Here is a 24,732-nt window from a genome sequence, read left to right as displayed (position 1 = left end):
TTTACTTGGCTGTGCCAGGTCTTATTTGCAGCATGCAGGTTCTTTAGTTACAGCATGTGGGATCTAGTTTCTGGACCAAAGATCAAACCCAGGCCCCCTGCACTGGGAGCATGGAGTCTTAACCACTGCACCATCAGGGAAGTCCCCTAATCTCTCTAATTTTTTTGACTTTATGATGTTTTAAATAACATAGACGCAGCACATTCTGGTTGAAAAATTAACAAGAGAGAGATGAGTAGCTACAAAGTGACATTCTCTTCCTCACCCCTACTCCTGAGGGGAAACAAACATTCCTGGTATAGGGAGTGCTCTTTCAGATCCTTTGCCAGGCACATCCTGGCAAGCGCGGGGCTCTAACACATAAGCCCATGGCTCCCTGGCACAGGCCTGGGAGGTAAAACAACTTTCAGCGATTCTACTTCTTGGGTGGGTAGGAACACTTCTACTGGAAAGAATTTCAGAGACCATCTAAGGACAGAGTCTAGGCCCTCATTTGGGGATTGAGATGCTCCTAATGAAACACAGCCACAGGGAGTGGGTAAGGGCACCAATGGGTCACTCCAGAGGGAAGCAGGCCTCTGGATCCCCATCCAAATGCCCTCCCACTCCACGCACTCTCTCAGGGGCCAGCATGGACTGGACTCCACACTGGGACCCAGTGTGCTTTTCTTTGCTATCCTGCAGTGATCACCCTGACAAAGTAAAGCAAACTGGCCCAGATGGGTTTTGGAGCCAGATGGTTAAGGTTTACATCCCTGCTGCTCCTCCACTTACTAGACTTGGGACAAGCGATTGAATCTGTGTCACAGTTTCCACATCTATATAATGGGGATGACCACACATGCCTCATAGAGCTACTGTGAGGAGTAAATGATTTGATGTATGTGAGGCACTTAGTTCAATCTTAAAATGGTCCTCAGCACTGTCAGCTACCGCTAGCACCATCAGCATGTTTTAAAGATATCTGACTTTCCTAATAAGGGAGAATCCAATGATTTCAAATTGGTTTCTTATTGCTTCCTCATGCAGTTTGTGACACGTCTCCCGTTCTCCAGTTTCTCTCTATTCAATGACGATGGCTTATTGAACATTTCCGATGTGCCAGACATCATTCCAGGCATTGGAAAAAACCATGATGAACAAGCTAAACAAGATTCCATCCCGAAAGGTGCTTCCATCTGGTGTGGAGAGGAGAGACAGCCAATACACACAGGAGATAAGATCATTCTAGAGAGTGGTGAGTGCTCAGGGGAATTTTTATCTTTTTATAATTTTACTTTTTTATTTGGCTGCACTGGGTCTTCATTGCTTTGCTTGGACTTGCTCTAGTTGTGGTGAGTGGGGGCGACTCTTTGTTGTGGTGCGTGGGCTTCTCATTGTGGTGGCTTCTCTTGCTGCGGAGAGGCCCTAGGCTCACAGGCTTCAGTAGCTGCAGCTCGTGGGCTCAGGAGCTGTGGCGCACGGGCCTTCGTTGCTCCGCAGCATGTGGAATCTTCCCAAACCAAGGATCGAACCCGTCTTCCCTTGCATTGGCAGGCAGATTCTTATCCACTTTACCACGAGGGAAGTCCAGGGAGGAAATTTGAAAGGTTAAAGAACTAGAGCATGATGAGGGCTGGAGAGAGAAGGTCCTCTGAGGGGGTGACGAGGAGGGATCAGCCTAGTGAAGGTGTTAGGGGGAGAGCTCTCCAGGCGCAGGAAGCACAGGTGACACGACCTCAAGTCCAGGTCAAGGATAGGACGGACTAGGGACAGACAGACTAGCAAGCTCGCCAGGGGACAGAGTAGCCCAAGGTGGCTGAGAAGGCAGCAAGCGCTCGCCCACGATCCACGAGTCACTCACTGTATCCAGCTTCTTGAACACTAGGCTTCACTTACTCCCTTTCAAAGATGACGACGCCCTCCCCCTCCCTGCACCCTCCCTTGATCTGTCTCTGGCACCTGGCATAAAATAATGATCTAGCCTATACCTGCAGGATGAATGAACCCCCCGAATGCACAGCAGAGCAGTGCTTGCTGGGAGTGAAGGAGCAGTTCTGTTCAAGCCTGAGGAAGGCGAGCCCCAGGGCCGCCACTCTCCTGACAGCTCCCCAAGAGGTCTAAGGACACCACCCGTTCTTTCTGGGGTAAAGAAAGTGTTTGAAAATGGCTTGTGATGATGGATGCACAATGGTGCAAATTTACTAAGAGCCATTGAACTGTACCCTTTAAGTGCGTGAATGGTATAGTATGTGAATTGTATCTCAAGAAAGCTATTTTTAAAAAAGAGGGACTGCCCTGGTGGTCCAGTGGTTAAGAATCGGTCTTCCGATGCAGGGAACGATGCAGGTTTGATCCCAGGTTAGGGAACTAAGATGCCACACACTGCGGGGCAACTAAGCCTGCTTGCCACAGCTACTGAGCCTGAGAGCTGCAATGAAAGATCCTGAATGTGCAACTAAGACCTAACGCAGTCAAGTAAATGAATATTTCTTTCAAAGTCATCAGCAAATTTTAGAGGAAAACTTTAAACTCAAATAACAAATGCAGATTTGCTTAATATGGAACTGTTCCATAGCGTCTTCACCTGAAGACAGGTACCCTGGTATACCTCTGTAAGGCATGTTATCTAAAATTATAGCCTATTATAATTTGTATCTGAATTGTACTTTGCAGAAGCAAGAGACTAAAATAGAGACCTCAAATTGTCAGGCATGGGGCAAGAACTGGGTCCTGCTCCCTATTAACTCAGGGCATGCGTGCTAAGTCACTTCAGTCATGTCCAACTCTTTACGACCCCATGGACTGTAGCCTGCCAGGCTCCTCTGTCCATGGGATTCTCCAGGTAAGAATACTCGGGTGGGTAGCCATGCCCTTCTCCAGGGGATCTTCCTGACCCAGAGATCGAACTCGTGGCTCTTTTGTCTTGTGCATTGGCAGGTGGGTTCTTTACCACGGAGCCCCCTGGGAAGCACCCCTATTAACTGCTGAATGACACCTGCTTGATCTGAGAATATTCCTACTGAAGTCTGCTTTTTGGGTGGCAGGAAGGGGAGAGAAGGGAGGAGGTCCCAAGCATTAGACGGGGTGGAGATGGGTGAACGAGGGCGTGGCTGCGTTGCTCTGGTGAGCACTAGGCCAGATGTTACAAAAGACGCACATGTTCAAAACTTGGGCTGCCGCCAGCATCTGAGGGGAGCGTGTGATGATAAATGCCTGCTTTCTGAGAAAACAAATCCTAACCTCACACCCATAAAGATGCTGGACAGTGTTATAGGAATGACTGCTTTCTCTTTCACAGGAAATCCTCATTTCCTATCTCCTTCCCCACCCCTCTTTCATAAGGTTGAGTCAAACGGTTAAGGGGCTAGAAGGTTTCTAACACACAGCTTCATGGACCTTAGAATTTTGATTGGTAGAAAGAAAATCTCAAACTGGGGACAACAGAGGTAGAGAATAGGAGTTTCCGGCCACACTGTAGATACCACGGTCATGTCCCCTTAGCTCCAACCAGAGCTAGTTTCTTCTTCCTGAGGTTGCCTGCACCATGGATAAAAGGAGCTGTGAAGTTACTAGATATACTCAGAAAAATCAATCAAAGTGGGATTCCAAACAATTCATCTCTTCTTCAAATCAATAGCTTAAGATAGTAAATACTATTTGTTTATATTAATATGCTGAAACAAACAATCAAAGACAAAAAGAAAAATGGTGAAGGGGCAATTAATCTTCCAGGACAGAAAGCACTACTGTTCCTCATAAGTATTGTTTTCTGTTTTGTTTTATTTTAAATTATTTTTATTCTGACTGCACCGGCTCTTAGTTGGGGCACTGGGGATCTAGTTTCCTGACCAGGGATGGAACCTGGGCCCCCCTGCATTGGGAGCTCAGAGTCTTAGCCACTGGACCACCAGGGAGGTCCCATAAATACTGTAGAATACGGCTGTTTTAAAAGAAAAGACTCAAGAATGAGGGCCAATTTTTTTTTTTTTTGAGGGCCAATTTTTATACAAGATAGTAATAAGCATGACATTACTTGGGAAGGATTCTATATTTAAGAAAGAAAGAGAACGCACATTGCCCTCATGCGTTACCAACAGCAGCAGACCTCAACGATTAATATTTCATTTCTGCCAGCCTGTGTCTGTTCATCTGTAAAACACCTTGTCCTCTATCTTTATAGACTGCGAGAATTCTTCTTTGAACTGCAGCGATAGAGAATAATAGATATTTATCTTGATCCTGGCAGGAACCCAAGATGCGGCTAGTATCTTAAATTGGTAGATACTGCAGTTAATGGCTCCGAATCACATTTCTTGACTTAGATGGGAGTTACCCTAAGGACTCAAGGGTTAGGAAAAATATACTTTGGAAAAAAGGGGAGAAGAGTGTTTCATATCATCCCAGAAACTCAGAGCAGACAACAGTCTAGTCTAGTGGTTCTCAATGTGGAGTGATTTGCCCCCCAGGGGACACTCAGCAACGTTTGGAGGTGCTTTTGATCATCATGATTGGAGGGTGCTAGGGGCACCTAGTGGGGCTTCCCAGGTGGTGCTGTGGCAAAGAATTTGCTTGCCAACGAAGGAGGCATGGGTTTGATCCCTGATTTGGGAAGATTCTCTAGAGAAGGAAACCGCTCCAGGATTCTTGCCTGGAGGGTCCCATGAACAGAGAAGCCTGGCGGGCTACAGTCCATGAGGTCACAGAGAGTCAGACACAACTAACTGAGCACGCACACCTATGGGCATTGAGTGGAGAGGGAACAGGGATGCTGCTAAACATCACACAACACACAGGCTCATACAGCCCAAGATGTCAATAGGTACCAAGGTTGAGAAACCCTAATCTAGTCCATTTTATAAAGAAACCGAACCAGACAGCGATCAAGTGACTTCTCCGTGGCAGCGGTGGTAGAAATCACCTTACTTCCAAAGTCTGAGATTCTGACCAGCTCTAGGATTTAACGTGTCACAGATCTTCAGGTCTCAGATATTTAAAAATGTGTAATCTCACAGAGCATGACAAGGGCACAAGTGCAGTGCTGCCAGTGGATAGGTGTCCAATGGACAGAAGGCAAAAGCCTTGGGGGGAAGCTTCCAGAAGGCAGGAAGTGCTCCCCCCACCCACACCACCCAACACACACAAAGGTCTAGTTTCAGGAGGGCTGCTACCTTCTCCCAAATCCAGGGGGTTGCTTACGATACCAGGAGAAGAAAACATCCTGCTGGACCTGGGCTCAGGGTCATGCACAGGAAAAGGGTGGAGCCCGGAAAAGAAGAAACACTGAAAATCCAGACGAGATGGCTGAGTTTGTGCAAAATGTTCACCAAATAGGCAGACTGGGTGATCTTCTCCAGTCAGTCTTCCATACTCTATAGAGAACAGAATCTACTTCTTATGTTTTCAATTGGTTTATTAGTTCTGCAATCCCATTTTTTTTTTAATAATTTTAAAAATTTATTTACTTTTGGCTGTGTTGGGTCTTTGTTACTGTGCGTGGGTTTTTCTCTAGTTGCAGTAATCTGGGGCTACTCTCCAGGTGCGGTGCACCAGCTTCTCATTGCAGTGGCTTCTCCTGTTGCAGAGCACGGGCTCTAGACCACAGACAATAGTTGTGGCGCTCAGACCCAGTTGCTCCAAGGCATGTGGGATGTTCCCAGATTGGGGATCGAACCAGCATCTCCTTCATTGGCAGGTGGATTCTTTATCACCAAGCCACCAGAGAAGCTCCAATCCCACTATTTTTTGTTTTCTGTTTCCTTGGCCCGCTTTCCATTTTGCTCTGTTGTTTCACATTACCTCCCATTTGAACTCTTGGTTCATTATTTTTATGTTTGAGTGTGATTTAAATTATTTTCCCTGTAACTGTCTTCGTCCAGAATAAATTCTTTACCTGAGTGTTTATTCCACAATTCTGTCATTTTTCCATATCAAATGTTTACAAAGTTCCTGTGTAGAGTTTTTTGTTTTTGTTTTTTTTCTTTTTTGCTCAAATCGCCTAGACCAGAGGCAATTCTCTCTGGCTGTCTACTTGCACCAAAATGCACAGGTGGGCTATCTTTGCCCCCTCCTCATTTACCTAGGCATGATCTGAAGACTGCCTTCAGAATATGAGTTGTTTCCACATTGGGCCAGTGCCCTTTGCCCAGTCTTCCACTAGGGGATGAGTAGGGGAGAGATGACTGGTGAAATTTGTCTCTCCAAACTGTAATTCAGCAAAATATTCTGGGCCAAAGACCACTCCATTGAGGGTGTATATTGGGGTCCAGGAGGGGATACCCAGTATCAGAAACAATGACTTTACGCTTCACTTGATTTCCTGCTTCACAGTGAACTAATGAGTTAATTCAGCATGAAATTCCTGGATTTGGGATGTCCAAAAGTTTTAAAAATTTATTTTTAATTGGAGGATTACTGCTTTACAATGTTTTGCTGGTTCCTGCTGCATAACAACGTGAATCAGCCATAAGTATACATATATCCCTTCCTCCTGAACCTCCTTCCCATCCCCTCCCCCAGCCCACCCCTCAAGCTCATCACAAAGCACTGGGATGAGCTCTCTGTGTTATAAAGCAACCTCCCACCAGCTAGTTAACACATGGTTAACACACGGAAGTAGTATATACGTTTCAATGCTACTCTCTCAATTCATCCCACCCTCTCCTTCCCCCACCTGTGGCCCATGGGCCAAATTCAGCCTGCTGCTTGTTTCTGTACAGACCTTAAGCTAAGAATGGCCTTTACAATTTTAAAGGGGTAGAGGGAAAAGCAGCAGCAGCAGAGATCACAGATGAGCCACAAAAATGGAAATATTTAAACACACAGCCCTTTATAGAAAAAGTTTCCTGACCCTGGTCTTGCACAATGGATAAGAACAGACCAGTATCGAGGCAAACTTCTATGAAAGTCCAGAACACCAGGACAGAGTGAAAGTTTCAGAGGAGATGATACGGGGCATGTATAAAAGATCAGGAAGTCAATGACTTCAAAAGCACCTTCAAGGCAGCAATGAAAATTAAGATGACAGCAGAGCCAAGTTTCCAAAAGTCTAAAGGCAAACAACCTCCAAGGTAGAGTTCTACGCCCCTCTGCACCATCAGATAAAATAGATATTTTCAGACATCAGATTAAAACAGATATTTTCAGACATGCAAGGTTTCAATGAAACTACCTCCCTTTTCTCAGAAGCTCCACCAAAATAGCAGAGTAAGCCAAGAAAGGAAGACATGAAATATAGGAGACAGGACAATTCCAAATAAGAGAGGTGAGAAAAAGCCCAGGAGAATGGTGAATGGAAGTCCAGGGTCAACGGGGCTGCACTGGAGGAAGGCAGCCAGTCACTGCAGGAACGTGGCTTTATTTTTATTGCACGGTTACCATGTCCAGTGCTCTTCATTCTGCTGTGTGGAACCAGGTTCCTCTGTGGTATCATTTTGTGCAGTGCAGATCTGTTGATGATGAATTCTTTCAACTTTTTGGAAAATGTTTACCTTGATTTGTTGCTGAGGGATATATTCTCTGGGTATAAAATTCTAGATTAATATTTTGTATTTTTCAGTCCTTCAAGAATACTCCTCTACTGTCTTCTAGCTTAAATTGATTCTGATGAGAAATATGCTGCCATCTTTATCACTCTTCTGTACACAATGTGTCTGCTCTCTGGCTAATCAAACTTTTTATTATTATTATTACTGCTTTTAAGCAATTTGGTGTATGGTGTGTTGCGGTATAGATTTCTTCACATTGCTTATGCCTGACATTCACTGAACCTCTTACATCTGAAAGTTCATAACACTCATCAAATTTGGAAAATGTTCAGCTAACACTTCTTCAAAGATTATCTCTGATCCTCCCATTCTTTTCATCTTTATATGTACTAGGCTCCTTCATACTGTCTCCCATCTCGTTGATACTCTCTTGCTTTAATTCCCTTGATCTTTTTTCTATGTTTCCCTCTGAATAGTTTCTGTTGCTTTGACTTCAAGTATACTCATATTTTCTTCTGCAATGTCTAACCTGTAACCTTAACTTTTAACAAAAAGCATTTGTGTAGAGGGATAAAAACAAAGATGGAAAAAGGTTAACAGTTGTGAAATCCAGGTAGAAGGTAGACGGGTAATCATTATACTATTCTTTCAACTCTCCAGTATGTTGGAAATTTTTCTTAATAAGGGATTGGGGCAGAGGAAAAATGAGGATTCCTCTCCATGAGAAACTGACCAGATCTTTAAGTCTCAGTGAAAGCTTGACAAAGCTTATTACTCTAACTAGAGTTTCAAAGTTCCTTAAAAGTAGGAGAAAGAGACAGAGACAACCCCATGATGCAATCAAAACATTTAAGTTCAACGTGATCCCCCCAGCAAGATTATGTGAGCTAAAGCAAATTTGAAAACTCTCAGTGACCACCTGATTGCCTCATCTTAAAATCCTGAAGCACTTTTATCCGAAACATGGTGAGGTCTATCGACTGAGTAATTTTAAGTGGTTTGTCTCACAGTAGTCTACTATTGAAAGCCTATAGTGTGAAACTCACATGGAGCAGAGGGAGTCTCTTGTTCGGCACTGTTTTATTTTCTTCAAATCCCTAGCAACTAGTATCAACAATACCCATGTGTCCAGGGACCAGGGAAAAGCCTCTCTCCTTTGCCTCCTGGCTACACCAATGCTCAGGAAGATGGGTGAAAAAAATCCATGAAAGAAGAGGGTCAACAAGCTTTCTTCACCCTGTCACTCCCAGAGTAGGCGCTCTGAAGACCATCTAAGCCTAAGGGTCTCCCTTCTGCCCTCAGCTGACAAACAGAAGTGGCTTTGTTCCTACTGCCATTAAGGAAGTTCATGAGGATCATCTGAGACTGGATTAGAATCAGCTGGAAAGTCCTAAGCTCCCTCTAAGCATGGTATAAGCAACCTTCCCGCCCTCACTATTGTAACACTCCTAGTAGCTTATCCCTCATTGTGAATCTACGCTGGCACAGAACATGAAAATAATACTGTCTTTCCTCAACAGCCACGGATAAGGAAGACCTGCCAATGTCATTCATCCAGCAGACAAGGACAACTCGACTTCCTGCTCCGAATGAGTCTGGACCAGATGCTCCTACGATTTCTTCCCAGAGCCAAGACTCTATGATTTGATGGCATCTTGACACAGCATAACACACAAATCCTCAGAGCCTTGCATTACAACTGGCTACAATCATTTCCTCTTTCCTCCTCAAAACAATCCTGAACAATGAGGTTCAGATAGCCAGGGTCTGACTTTAAGACACAGGGGAAACACCACGGTGAGAAGTCCTGAAAAGTTTCCAGCTGCCAAGCCCCCCAGCCTGGAGAGTAGAGATTTCATCGCTGAATGAAGCCTCAGGCTTGCTCTGGGACAATCTGAGGGTGGGCCCGGGGAGCCACCAAATTGGAGACACTGTTTGGCTAGCCTTGGACTCTCAAGCCCCGCTGGCTACTCTTCTTGTGCCTGGGTGTAAATATCAGAATCCCCCAGGATGGGAAGTGGGAGAACCCAGGCCCTCATCTCACCCTGCACCCCTTCCTCTGTGATCTGATCCACTCCTACAGCTTCCAACACCTGAGGACGCCCCAGCCCCAGTGTCTGGTCCAGACCTCCTGCATGCCTGCCCTTAGACAGTCCATAGGCACCAGAAACACAGCACCTATGAAAGGGAACCTTTCCCAGCAAACCTGTTTCTTCTCCTTCATTCATCTTAGTGAACAGCACGGCCTACTCATGGGCTGCAGAAGCCAGAAAACTGGGAATCTTCCCCAACGCCATCTCTTCACCCTCTGCATTCAATCGATCACCATAACCTGATGTTTCTACCTCCAAAGACACCTTCAGGTCCCTTTACTTCTCTCCACCTGCCACTACTGCTCTCTCCCTGGCAGTGATCCCCATTCCCACCATCACCACCATAGCTCCTAACCCAACCCTCCATCCAGTCTCCAAAGAGTAACTCAAGGTCTTTCTCAACGAGAACCAAACCATGTCTCTCCCCAACCAAAAGCCTTCAGTGGCTTCCCAGTGCTCCTGGAATAGGCATATAGGTCCTTCGTAAGGACAGAAAGCCCTGAGCATGCCTCCATCTCCTGTCTGCATACTCCCTCAGCTCCAGCCAGGCTGAACCTTTCTCATATTCTTGCCAAACCTGGACACTTCTCTACGGGACTTACTCTCCCCCAGACCCCGTCAATATCACCCTCCTCCTGGCCAGCTCCCCCAACCTCCTCCAGGTCTCCCTTGGCCTCTCTCCCTCCCCTGGCCTCTTTGGGGGCTCTGCCATGTGCTGTAACATCACCACACCACAGTGCCCCCTCTTAAGGCATTTAACCCGATGTATTACCATGGCCTGTGTGAATTTCCCTAGGACCAGGTCTCCTCATACACCACCACCTCTGCTGCTCTCAATACAACTTCTGGCACATAGGAGAGAGTGCAGAAATATTGGTTAAATGAACAAAAACATTTGGTCCCAGAGGCCTCAGAAACATGATGAAATGGAAACAAGCCATGACATATGGTCCTGGGTTTCTCTGACATCTCAGCAGTCCTCCAAACTAACTGCTGGAGACTCTGATTTAAACCTGTCTCTTCACAACTAGGCACGAATTTTTTTCTAAAGCCCCCCCCCCTTTTTTTTGATATTTGGTTGCACTGGGTCTTCATTGCTACATGGACTTCTCATTGTGGTGGCCTCTCTTGTTGTGGAACACAGGCTCTAGGGCCAGCAGACTTCAGTAGCTGCAGCAGGATGGCTTGGTATTTGTGGCTCGTGTGCTCCAGAGCACAGGCTCAGTAGCTGTGGTATACGGGCTTGCTCTGCGGCCTCTGGGATATTCTCAGATCGGGGATCGAACCTGTGTCCCCTGCATTGGCAGGTGGATTCTTATCCACTGTACCATCAGAGAAGTCCTCTAATGATTTTTTAAAATTTTGTTTGTTTTCCTCTGCTTTTTTCCATATCTCTCTAAATTTTTTTTGTTCCTAAGAATAAAATAAGCTTTCCTAGTATGATAATTACTTAATATCTCATTCACTTCCTGCAAGTTCAGCTCTCAAGCCAAATCATTAGTAGACATTTAAAGTGAAATGTCAATGGCCTGTAAGAAACACAAGGAAAGGAATATTGGAGATCTGCTCTGTGACAGCATGTAATTTGAGCCATTAGTAGTTCTTATTCTGGAGCCCCAGAGACATATATTAAGATCAGATCAGTGTATCTCAGAAGCAATTGTTTTAACCAACACAAACTTTTCCAAAGAGCACTGAGTGGGCAACAGCTAGCTGCTACCTGGCAATTATCAGATCCTGTGTCTATCAAAACTATAAGAGATATGTCTCCTTGACTCTGCTAAGGTTTTATTCATAACCTTGAGCAGACAAGCTTATCTCAGGAATTACAACTGTAAAATAATAACAACCCCTTATAGTGACTCATTGTTTTCTGAGTAATTGTTTGTATTATTATCTAATGCAAGCCTTAAAAGAATTCTGTGATGCTGGGATTAGAATTTCCAATTGAAAAAGAGGTTAAATAACATGTCCAGGTTACCCAGTCACTAGGGGTTGGAACTGGGGCTGTCAGCTGGATGTTTTGTCTGACCACAACTCTTTGCACTCCACAACACCACTTCTCATTGATTAAAAGAAATTTTTTTAATAATAATAATAATAAAGCCTGGTGACAATAAGCAAGTAAAACTCATACTCGCTGAAATTCAAATGAAGTCTTGATGACTTCCTTGGTGGTCCAGTGGTTAAGAATCTGCCTTCCAATGCAGGGAATGTGGGTTTGATCCCTGGTTGGGGAACTAAGATCCCACATGCCAAGGGGCAACTAAGCCTACAAGCTACAGCTACTGAGACCCCCATGCTGCAAGGACAGCCAGTGCGCTGCAAGGAAGACCCAGCACAGCCAGAAAAAGATTAAAAAAAAAGTCCTGGCTATCTCACCCTAACTTTAGTTCCAGCAACAGACCTGCTCAGAAGCAATTGATTGGAACACTCAAATCAGAGGATGGCCTTGGGGATTCTACAAGTACTTCTCATAGAGGCAAGCCACAGGACTAAGGTTCACGATTTATGGCCATTGAGTTGCCAGTGATAACTATAGGATTTGGTCTGACTACTCCACTAAAGAAAAGATTCTTCATTAGCAGCCAAACACCTGTTTGTCTAAGAGGTGCTGTGTGCCAAGAACACCAGAGGGAAAATCTTTTGGTGCACATTCAAAAAGCCCTTTGTGGCAGATAGGCTCTCTTACATCTGATGGGTAACACATGGATGATCCCTGAGTCCCAAACCACTTCTTATGGAAATTTTACCCCAGATTAAACTACTTATCACCCCATCACAAGAGTAACAGCTAGTTCACAACAAAGAATACTGCATGTTAAGAGACTTGGGAGGGGTTGCAGGGAGCGTGTGGGATTCAGCCAAAGCTGTACTCAAATGAAGTCATATCCTTAGATGCTTTTATTAGAAAAAAAATAACCAAGCGTTTGATTCAAGAAATTAGAATAAGAACACATACACACAGACACACACCACAGAAGGAAGAAACAGATTTTTCCAAAAGACAAAACAGACAAATCTCTTTTTCCATGAAAATACTACTACTAACAGGGTAGAATGAGAAAAGAGATCACAACTACTGATGCAGAAGATATTTTTTAAATTATACAAATCTAGTTCAATATTAATAAATTTGAGAATTTTAGGTTGAAAGGCCTATCTTTATAAGAAAATGTAAATTGCCAAAATTGATTCAAGAAGCAGCAGGGAGCCTGAATAAATAAATAATAATCAAATACATTTAAAAGACTGGCAAATATTTATCCTCTTTCCTCTAAAAAGCAGCAAATTCAAAAATTTTTATGAATAAATCATTCCTAACATTCAGGAAAAGGAATGTCCATGTTATTTGATCTATTCTGGAACACACAAAATGATAAAAAACTTCCCAATTCAATTCATTGAAAAAGTGAGAAATTCTGATGCAGAAGATCTGAAAAAGATGAAAGAGAGAGAGAGGGAGAGACAGAGGAATTACATATATATATATATATATGTTAAGTATGTATATATATACATACTTAAAATACATAGTATTTAGTTGTTCATTCCAAATATTTATTGAGTGCCCACTATGGACCAGCACTGTTTTAGATGCTGGGGATACAGCAATGAATAAAACAAGTCTATGCTCTTATAGAACTTACATTTGGCTGGTGGAGGCCAGGATAAGCAAACAAATAAAACAGTAAGTGTGAAACGTCAGATTTGACAATTCAGCATGGTGAGGGGGATGAAAATTATATAAATTTCAATTTTATATAATCAGAGCAGAGCTCACTGGTGAGGTGGCCTTTGACCAGGGACCTAAAAGACTTAAGGGAACAAGCACGTAGATGTGTGAAAGAAGAACATTTCAGACACAGGTAACAACAAATGCAAAGCCCTGAGGTGGGAACATACTTGGAATGATCAAAGAGCAGCAAGAAGACTCCAATACTAGTGAATATAGATGCGAAAATATTAAGCAGAATTTAATAAGCAAAATAATAAGCAGAATAAATTCTGCATCAGAATTTCTCACTCCTGAAAAACAGTGTGTGTGTCAAGAAAGTTTATTTCAGAATATAATGATGGCTCAATATTATACTTAATTATATTACATTACTAGATTAAATGAGAAAAACTATATGGTCATTTCAAAAGAAACTACACCAGTAGTTGATCCTGATTTTAAAAACAAAACAAATTTGGGGGTGGGTAGGAGAGAGGGAGGGGATATATGTATACTTATGGCTGATTCACAATGCTGTATAGCAGAAACCAGCACAACATTGTAAAGCCATTATACTTCAATTAAAAATAAATTAAAACAAACAAACAAAACAAAAACTCAAAATAAGCTGGAACTGAAAGGAAGTAACTTGGATGTCACTCCCTTAGGGAAGCTTTCTCTAATCTCCCCATGCTTACACCAGACTAGTGCCTTGTATCACTGTAATTCTTATCACAATTGTAACTAACAAATGACTTGTATTAACTGTAAGACTACCATATTAGAATCCTTTTACAAAGTGAGGCATTTCAAAAATATGACACTTTTAATTAATAAACTCGGAATGAAGATTCAATTAGAGCATTCAACAATTTTTAAAATTTAAATGAACGGTCTAAAAGGGCATAGGATGACAGTTATAACAAGAATAAGTTGTTTTTACTAAAACTACACAGAAAAATAAAGAAGGTAGAAGATGAAAGAAATAGGCAAACTGGTCAGATTGAAGTGTATACTTATTCATTGAGGCTTTCCACCTTTACATTTAAAAGATAGAGTAAAAACAGTAATTTCGAATGAAAATAACATGTGGATTAAAATGCAAATCGAACAATCTAATTTAAAAATGGGCAAAGTGTTTGTGTAGACACCTCTCCAAAGAAGATACATAAGGTCAATGAAAGTGAAAGTGTTAGTCACTGAGTTGTGTCTGACTCTTTTCGATCCCACGGACTGTAGCCTACCTGGCTCCTCTGTTCATGGAATTCTCCAGGCAAGAATACTGGAGTGGGTAGTCATTCCCTTCTGCAGGGGATCTTCCCAATCTAGGGATGGAACCCAGGTCTCCCACATTGCAGGCAGATTCTTTACCATCTGAGCCATCAGGGAAGCCATAAATGGTCAACAAGCCCATGAAAAAATGTTCAGTATCACTAGCCATTAAGGAAATACAAATCAAAACCACAATGGGATACCACTTCACAACAACTAGGATGACTATAATAAAAAAGACAGATAATAACAAGTGCTGCTAAGGATATTATGAAATAGGAACCCTCATACACTACTAGTGGTGCAGTCACTTTGGGAAACAATTTAGCAGGGCCTCAAAAAGTTAGTTACATTTCCCAGCAATTCTATTCCTAGGTATCTACCCAAGGGAACTGAAAACACATTACAAAAATAATAAATATAGCATAAATTTTTTAAATCCATGAACATAGTATATCTTTTCATTTATTTAAGCTTTGATATCTTTCATCATGTAGCTTTCAGCATGCAGATCTGGAACACATTCTTTTTGATTTACACCCAAGTGTTTCATGTTTTTTGTTCTACTCTAAATGATACTAATTTAGATTTCAATTTCTAATTGTTCATTGCTAGTATATAGACATACAATATAATTTTGTAAATTGACTTTGTATTCTGCAACTGTGGTAAACTATCTGCAATTCTCCTTAGCATACTGTTGCTCCCTTATTTGTGAAGCTAAGAATTTTTATTTTCACTCTGAAATATAGAAAAGAAACTAAAATACTAAAAGTAAACTTAAAATGTCAATTCTCAAACTGATCTACAGATTCAAGACAATTCCAAACAGAATCCCAGAAGAATTTTTTAAATAGAAATCAACAAGCTCATTCTAAAATTTACATGGAAAAGCAAATGAACTAAAAGAACAAAGCCAATTTTGAAAAAGAAAAACAAAGCTGGAGGACTCAAAATATCTGGTTTCCAGTCTTACTTTAAAGCTATAGTAATTGAGTCATAGTGGATTAGTGAAAGCATACATACAGATCAAGGAAACAGAACAAGGACTCCAAAAATAGACCCACCCAAAGATGGTCAATTGATTCTCAACAGAGAACAAAGACAATTCAATGAAGAAAAAGGACAGTCTTTTCAACAAATGGTGCTGGAACAACTGGACACTCACAAAAATATTTACATGTACATAAAAATGAAAAAAACATTTACACAACATTTTGTGTATTACATATACACAAAAATGAACTTTGATCATAATTCACAATATATAAGATTAACTCAAAATAGATCAAAGACTAAATATAAAGCCTAAAGCTATAAAACATCCACAGGAAAACACAGAAAAAAAAAAACAAAAATCTTTGTGAATTTGGATTATGTAAAGATTTCTTAGATAGGATACCAAAAGTACAATTCATAAAAGAAAAAATGGATAAACTGGACTTCATAAAAATTTAGAATTTCTTCTCTTTGAAAAATACTGTTAATAGAATAAAAAGACACGTCACAAACTGTGAGAAAATATTTGTAATTCATGTATCTGACAAAGACATGTACCCAGAATGCATAGAAAACCCCTCAAAAATCAATAATAAGAAAACAGAAAAACCAATAAAAAATATGCAAAAGATTTAGATGTTCCACCAAAGAAGATACATATGGCAAATAAATACAAGAAAAAATGCTTAACACCATTAGTTATTAGAAAAATGAAAATTAAAATCATGAGATACAACTAACTAGGAAAAGGGCTAAAATTTTTTAAACTGACAATACCAAGGACTAACAAGGATGCTGGTAAAAACTGTAAAATGGCTACAGCCACTCTGGGAAATAATTTGACAATTTCTTGTAAGGTTAAATACACACTTACCACATAACCTATTAATCCCGCTCCTACAATTCATGGGGTCACAAAGAGTTGGACACAACTGAGTGACTGAACTGAACTGAACCGAAGTATGTATATGTATCCAAGTGATACGTTCGTACAAAACCTGTGAATGTTTCTAGAAACATTATAGAAGCACTTGCAATTGCCCAGAGCTGGAATAATTCAAATGTCCTTAAGCTGAGGAATGGAGAAACAAATTGTTACATATTCATACAACAGAAGAGCAGCCAGCAATGAGAAGGAGCAAACTACAGATACATGCAATATGGATGATTCTCAAATGCCTTATGTTAAGTTAAAGAAGGCACATTCAAAAAGCATGTACGGTATGCCTCCACTGTTAGGACAGTCAGTGCTCACCAGGGGCTCGGGGTGGTAGCACAAGGGAATTCAGAGAGTGATGACCTGTTCCGTATTTTGATTACTGTGGTGGTCATATGACAGCTGGTAAATCTGAAATTTGAAGAACTGTTCACTAAGAAGGGTAAATTTTACTTAGGCAAATTATTTTGTTGTTGTTGTTTAGCTGTTAAGTCATGCCCAGCTCTTTCACAACCCCACGAACTGTAGCCTGCCAGGTTCCTCTGCCCATGGGATTTCCCAGGCAAGAATATTGGGGTAGGTTGCCCTTTCCTTCTCCAGGCAATCAGGGCTGGAACCCACGTCTCCTGCTTGGCAGGTGGGTCCTTTTACCACTGAGCCACCAGGGAAGACCTATGCAAATTATACCTTAAAATGGAAAAAACACGACATGAATTTAATATATTTCAAAATACACTTAAATTATTTGTATGCTATCCAAGGTTTCTTTTTTTTAAAAAAGTATAAGAATGAATGAAAATCACTTCAATTTAGGTGTTCTCTCAACTTCTGACCCATCCTATGACTCATGGCCCCATCTGAAAAAGGTATGCATTTTATGTACCCACACTCTCCTCCAAAACTGAAACTACATTCTCTTCCCAAAGAATGTGATTCTTATAAACTAACATGGGGAGAAACTGCTAATAGTTAGGAAACAAGAAAAGCAGTACGTTTTGTAATTCTTGAATCTTTGAAACACTCTGACAAAACTTCAGGGAACAAGAGTAAAATTTGGATTTGTAAATTACAGCATGGATTGACATAACTGAAGCATCATCCATTAACATGACATAGCCATAGAATCGGAGAAGGCAATGGCACCCACTCCAGTACTCTTGCCTGGAAAATCCCACGGGCGGAGGAGCCTGGCGGGCTGCAGTCCATGGGGTCGCTAAGAGTTGGACACGACTGAGCGACTTCACTTTCACTTTTCACTTTCATGCATTGGAGAAGGAAATGGCAACCCACTCCAGTGTTCTTGCCTGGAGAATCCCAGGGACGGGGGAACCTGGTGGGCTGCCATCTATGGGGTCGCACAGAGTCGGACACGACTGAAGCCACTTAGCAGCAGCAGCAGCAGCAGACATAGAATGCCTGGCGGGGCAGGAGGAGGAATGAAATTCTCCTTTCTCTTGCAATCTCCTTACAAAGTAGAGAGCAGAAAAAACAAACAAAACCCTACATTTATAGAAAGAAATTAAAGGGGGAAAAGTAAAGAAATGAGCAGAATGGGAAACAAAAGTTGGGTGTGGTTATTAATCATCCATATGTTCTTCAGGTCTATTCTTCCATTTTCCAGCTCATCTGCACCTCACACAGGAAGTTTACCCAAGACTTTACTTTCTCCCCCAAAACCGTGGCCCCACAGGATATAGGTAGCCTATCTCTTCTTGAAATCCTCTAACACTTGTACTGACACTCTTGTGGATCTTGTCATAATGATAGGATTGACTAAAAGAACTGTTTTGTTGTTCAGTTGCTAAGTTGTGTCCCACTCTTTGTGACCCCATGGACTGCATGCAGCACACCAAGGCTCCTCTGTCCTCCACTATCTCCCCAAGTTTGCTCAAACTCATGTACATTGAGTCGATGATGCCATCCAACTATCTCATTCTCTGTCACCCCCTTCTCCTCCTGCCCTCAATTTTTCCCAGCATCAGGGTCTTTTCCAATGAGTCAGCTGTTCACATCAGGTGGCCAAATTATTGGAGCTTCAGCATCAGCCCTTCCAATGAAGATTCATGGATGATTTCCTTTAGGATTGGCTGGTTTGGTCTCCTTGCTGTCCAAGGGACTCTCAAGAGTCTTCTACAGCACTACAGTTCAAAAGCATCAAGAACTGTATTAGATGCTATACCCGCACTATTTCTTTTAAAACTCATAGAACCACACAAGGTAGGTGCTATTATTACCGATTTTATAGATGGAGAAACTGAGGCAAAAAAGGATTCTATTATTTCCCAAAGCCACACAGCTAATAGTAGCAGATCAGAATTTTATTCCAGGTGGTCCAAATCCAGAGTTCTTTCTCTGAATCACTACACATAAAGATGCATCCAACATTCACCCAACATTTACGAGGACAAAGTACTAACTGTCATAGTAAAGACAGATTTAAGAGTAATAGGAGATCCTATTTTCCCCTCAAAGAGCTTCTGGTCTAGTTGGGTGAGACCAACACAAAGAAGCACGATAACTGGTTATACCCTAAGTGTGTCAGCAGAGTGACAGGAAAGGGGGCACAGGATTGTCTGTGTCTGTCACAACAGTGTGAGATGGTCCCATGTTTGAGTGTCCCTGTATTACCACATAATTCCTACCAGGCTCTCAACAGATCTTTGTTGAATGAACAGCTAACACTGACCCATATCCTCTACTTTTGTTGTACCTGTACCTATTGTCACCCACTGAGCATGGGTCTTTATCTAATATATTCATCCCTGCCCAGTTCAGTTCAGTCGGTCAGTCGTGTCCGACTCTTTGCGATCCCATGGACTGCAGCACGCCAGGCCTCCCTGTCCATCCCCAACTCCTGTAGCTTACTCAGACTCATGTCCATTGAAAGACACGGCAGGAAAGATATGACAGGAAGCCACAAACTACATTTATCTTGCTTGTAATCATATATCTTTAGAAACACTGATTCATTCTATGAATATCTATTGACAGCCAACTATGACCAGCCACCGACAATTTTTGGTATGGGATACAGGGATGAATCATGTAGTCATGTATGGATGTGAGAGTTGGGCTATAAAGAAAGCTGAGTGCCCAAGAATTGATGCTTTTGAACTGTGGTGTTGGAGAAGACTCTTGAGAGTCCCTTGGACTGCAAGGAGATCCAACCAGTCCATCCTAAAGGAGATCAGTCCTGAATATTCACAGGAAGGACTGATGCTGAAGCTGAAGCTCCAATACTTTGACCACCTGATGTGAAGAACTGACTCATCTGAAAAGACCCTGATGCTGGGAAAGATTGAAGGTGGGAGAAGGAGATGACAGAGGATGAGATGGTTGGATGGCATCATCGACTCAATGGACATGAGTCTGAGTAAACTCCGGGAGTTGGTGATGGACAGGGAGGCCTGGCGTGCTGCAGTCCATGGGGTCGCAAAGAGTCGGATACGACTGAGTGACTGAACTGAACTGAACTGAACAGGGATGAATATGTTAGATAAAGACCCATGCTCTCCCAGAAGCAACATTCAAGGGGATGAAACAATCAAACAAGTACCAAAAGCAAAAAACCACCCCCAAAACTAAATAACATCACTTCATATAATTTTAAGTGCAATGAAAAAAATAAAATTAGGGAGTATGATAAACAGTGACTATGAGGTGTTAATTTTTAGATTGGGAAGACCAGGTTGTGAAGGTGACCTTTAAACTGGGACGTTGGTTAAAAAAATCTTTGGTTTATTTTTTTAAAAGAAAAAAGCAAAGCTAGAAACTGTTCCAAAATTAGGAGTCAAAGTTAACAGAATCCTTTATGTCACTGACAAAGAATTGCAAAAATATTTTTTCCAAAATTTTTACCTAACTCAATTGTTATAGAAATAGAATGCTATTTACACATTCACCAATTTTATGTAAAATTAACTTTTTATTTTTTTGTAAACAGTGGCTTTGTTTCAGAAAATAAATTCTGACCATATGGCATATTGGTGTTTTTTTGATACTTGCTTCTAAAAAAAGCTGTTGGGGGCGGGGGGCGGGGGGCTACCTGCATGAACAAGCATCACAGTAAAAGAACACAGAAATGTGATTTCCAGAACACTTGCTTCAAGGATTCTGTTTTAAAAGCACCTCATTCGAATATAACATTAGAAAGAATGTAACATTCAACAGAACATTCCATATTTCACAACCCTTTAGAAAGCATATTGGGAGGAAATGGTATACCTAGAAAAATGAAGAAAGTTATTATTATTATTATTAACTAATATTGCAAGGAAATGGACACCAGGTTTTAGGAAATTAATTAACGCTGATTTTGGCAAGTCATTTAACTGCTCTGAGCCTCCATTTCTTTCCCACGGGTAAAATGAGGGTATTGACATTAGAAGATCCCTAGGGGTCCTTCCAGTCCTAAGCGCTTTGATTGGCCTTTAAAATAGAACGTACGTGATTTGGAACCTTTACCGAATGGGGTAAGCAGGTGTTGTCGTGGGCACTTTTTAAAAAAACTTGCTCATTTGGGTTTCAGTGTTTATAACAATTTTCTCCTGGAGTAATAGGTCAGATAAGATTGTATAACTGGGAAAATTTTGTATATATCAACGTAAAGACCGAATAAGAAGATACAGCGATGCCCAAAAGGACCATCACAGTCAAAAATCCAATCTGACAGCCAGAAAGAGAGGAATTGCTCTAATTGGAGAGAATCGTTGGAAAGGAAACGGTCATTTCCACCATTTTTCTTCTATTTCCTTTCTTATCCTCTCCCACAGAGAAAAGTCCACTTTTAATTCTCTCTCGATTGCAAAAAGACGGCAAAAACCACAGCAATCCTCTCCCGTTTTCTGTTAAAGATAACGGGCAAAATATTGAAGAGGCACTATTTGCCTACACAAGATCGCCAAGCTTATTTAGCACCAGAGACGCCGTTTTCCAAATATGCCCACCGTCAGCCCTCACTCCGCTGCAACCCCACAATCTCCATCATCCATTTTTTAAAAATCCATTTAAGTCGAGCCTTTCATCCAAACCCAAGAACGACCATTTCCTCCCTGCAAGAGGGGTTTGCACTGCCCGAAATCAAGCCCCGGCTGAATCCTGCGAACAGGCAGACCGCAGACTGCGGTGCTGGGCAGGGCCACTCCTCCCGCGCATCCTAGAGCTCTCCCTGTCTCCCAGGTGATTGAAGACGGTTCAGGACCCTGAGAAGACCCCGCCCTCGAAGCCAAGACCCCGGCTCGGGAGGAGGAGCCGGGTGGCCTCGGCCCGGCAGAGCGAAGCCTTTGGAAACAAACAGGCTTTCTCTCCCGCTGCCAGGAGTTGGCCCCTGGGCGAGCGAGCGGTGCGCCAGAGCCCCGCGGCGCGCGGAGCCGCCGCTCCCAGGTGGGTCTCTGCGGCCGGGGACCGCGGCTCCGGCTCCCGGGGAGGGATCTAGAGGGAAGTGGGAAGCGGGCAGGATGCAGGCCGAGATCTGGCTCGTCACGACTCCAAGGAGGAGGGTGGGAAAGAGGGAGGAATTGAGGATGGAAAGAGGAGTGGAATCGAGGAGCTTGCGGGAATAAAGAAGGCGAGGAGAAGGAGAGGGGGAAATGGGGAGAAAGCACTCGGGGTGACGGAGGGGGATGGAGGGGAGGATAACAGGCCGCAGTGGGGGTTAAAGGCGAAGTGAAGGGGGAGACGTGGAGCGATGGGGGTGGAGGGAGATGCAGGTAAAGACCGAAGGGAGGGATGGGGCGAAGAGGGGAGGGCTGCGATGAGGGGTCAGGGATGAGGCGACGGCGGGGCGGGGAGAAGGAGGAGGAATGCGGGAAGAGCAGAGCGGGGGAAGAAGGGACGAGGGCCGCAGGAGGCCGGGAGGGACTTCCCTCCGAAGAAGGCGGCGCCGGGATAACGGGACCCTCCTAACCTGGGAGCCTCAGGCCGAGCGGGGAGCGAGAGGCGAGAGCGGAGGTGGCGGGCAGGCGTGGGGGGTGGGGGACGAGCTGCGGGCAGGTACCGAGCCCGGCTTCCCCCCGGCAGCCGTAGCCGCCGCCTGCGGGGAGGAAACCCGACTCCACTTACTCTCTCCGACCACCGCCTTGAGGCCGATGGGGGCCATCGCGCCGCGCGAGTCTCTGGGCTCCTGGCCTCCTCACGCGAAGCCCGTCGACACCGCCGCCTCCCCGGGTCGTCTGCGCGCTCTGCTGGATGCCGCCCGCCGCCCCTGCAGCCGCGGCTCGGGAGCGACTGACGCGCGGGCGCGGCGCGGGAGCGCGGCGCGAGCAAAGCCAGAGCGAGGCTGCCGACCCGCCGGCGCGCGCTCGGGGGCGGGCCCGGCGGGGGGGGCGGGGTCTCGCACCGCCGTCGGCGTCACCCGCGCGCCTCCGCCAATCGCACTGCGGCCCGGAGGCTAGGCCCCGCCCCCCGAGATGCGGCTGGACGCGAGGCGGTCGCTGGCTGGCGAGAAAGCCGCGCCCTACCCCTCACCTCACGCGCCGCGCGCGCGGCCCGGCCGCCGCGCGCTCCCAGCGCGCTGGGTCCTAAGGTCCTCTCCGCAGCCTCCGCACCTGAATCCCCGGCCTCCTGGGAGCTTTCCATCACCCCCCTTCACTCCCCCTCGCCCACAAAAGGAACTCGGAGGCTAGATCTCTTAGTAGTAGTATCCACTCCCCATGGCAATGTAACGTGAGCTTTATTGACACCATCTCTATTTGGGTACCCATATCCATAAGTCCACCATCCACTGAGCTCTTACATGCATCAGCTCATTAAATCCTCACAATAATTGGACATTGTTTTTAACCTCCATTTTCAGGTGAAAAAAAAAAATGGGCTCAGAAACTGAGCACTAGACTTTGTCTTAGGTTGTGCATCATTCATTAGCAAATATTTATTTTTCTCTCACTACTGTATTTAAACCACTATTCTAGGCATTGGATCTCCAACCATGTACAAGGCAGACATAATCCTAGTCTTTGGGCAACCAAAGTCTAGAAATACCTAGGTGCCAAATAGAATAGGACTATGCTGTGGGACAACTCTGGTCAGTATATCTTTCCTAGAGTCCACATTTACCAAAGTGGTCCCATGTCAGTTTTTGCTAGATTTAACTTGTGGGGGAGATTGCTTTTGAAATATGAGACAGGGCTCCCCTCTGACTTCAAAGAAAAATGAGTTGAGCCAATCAAAAGTCAAAAAGGACAAGAGAACTAGTCTTAAAAATCAATGAATACTCATTACATTCTAGGAACAGCTCTGTGAGCTAGGTCCTTTTCTTAATGTTGTTAAGAAATATAACATTTTAGATATGAGGAAATTGAGACTCAGGGAAGATAAGTGCCTTGCTAATAGGTGACAAAGGAAAGATCTAATTTTAAAATCTGAATTCTGAACCATTATTTTCTACTGACAACTAAAGAAGTTGAGGCCTAGAGAAGGACATTCCTAAGGTCCCATAGTGAACACTGGAGAAGCCAGAACAAGGGGCCACATGTCCTAGTTCAGCCACCAGCCCCAGGGCAGGAAGATCTAACCATCTTCTCATCCTCACCCCAGTGTACCCTAACAGAACCTTCCTATGGGTTCCTAGAGAGGGAAAGTATTTATCTGTCATCTCTTCATATCTGGGCTCTGCTTTTTACCCAGGGAGGGTACTGATAGCCTTGGGCTGTCTTTGGAAAAGTAGGAGATAGTTTGTAAATTGCGGGGATCTAGGACACACCTGTGATGCCATGTGCTCCCTCCTTGACATGTCAACAGACATTGCCCTCAAGGAGCCGGTAATCTAGCTTAGGAGACAGACAGGACTCAAGGAGTTACTGTTCTAGTAAGTGCTGAAGCTGAAGGACGGAGGTTCTGAGAGCAAATGACAGAGCACCTGACCCAGTGGACCAGGTAGGGTGCAGTCAGGGTGGGCTTCCTGAGATGAGCAAAAGGTGGCAAGAGGGAACTGGGCAAGTGTCCTAGGAAGATATACAGAAGGTGTCAGAAATGAGTTTGACTTTTCCAGGAACAGAGAGGGGCTAATGTGACTGTCAGGGACAGTGTGGAAGGAAAGCTCCGGGGTAGGCCTTGCTGCAAAGCTCCAGGACTTTCTGGTAGCCTGGAATCTGCCTGGAGACCTCTTCGAAGGCCGCAGAAAATAAAACACAGCAGCTCCTATTTCCTGCAAAAGAAAGGGCAAAGAAAGAAATTCTTTCCTGTCGATGTGCACCTGAGATGTTTACTAGGGATGGTAAAAATCAGAACAGATGTTGCTTTAAATAGGAT

General features: G+C 43.7%; 1 protein-coding gene across 2 annotated transcripts in view; it reads right to left on the bottom strand.

Moving 5' to 3' along the window:
• STXBP1 (syntaxin binding protein 1) overlaps positions 1-22,794 on the bottom strand; it is a 67,814-nt gene extending 45,020 nt beyond the window's left edge. Inside the window, exon 1 of one of the 2 annotated variants that reach the window (XM_043469625.1) lies at positions 22,546-22,794. In XM_043469625.1, the coding sequence (XP_043325560.1) occupies positions 22,546-22,582 (37 nt within the window). In that variant the 5' untranslated portion in view covers positions 22,583-22,794. The remainder of the gene's footprint in view (positions 1-22,545) is intronic. The other variant, XM_043469626.1, reaches the window with a different exon arrangement.
• Positions 22,795-24,732: the final 1,938 nt, after the last annotated feature.

The sequence above is a fragment of the Cervus canadensis genome, chromosome 5 (assembly GCF_019320065.1).
Source record: "Cervus canadensis isolate Bull #8, Minnesota chromosome 5, ASM1932006v1, whole genome shotgun sequence".
Lineage (NCBI taxonomy): Eukaryota > Metazoa > Chordata > Mammalia > Artiodactyla > Cervidae > Cervus > Cervus canadensis.
This window is presented reverse-complemented; position numbering and strand designations above follow the sequence as displayed.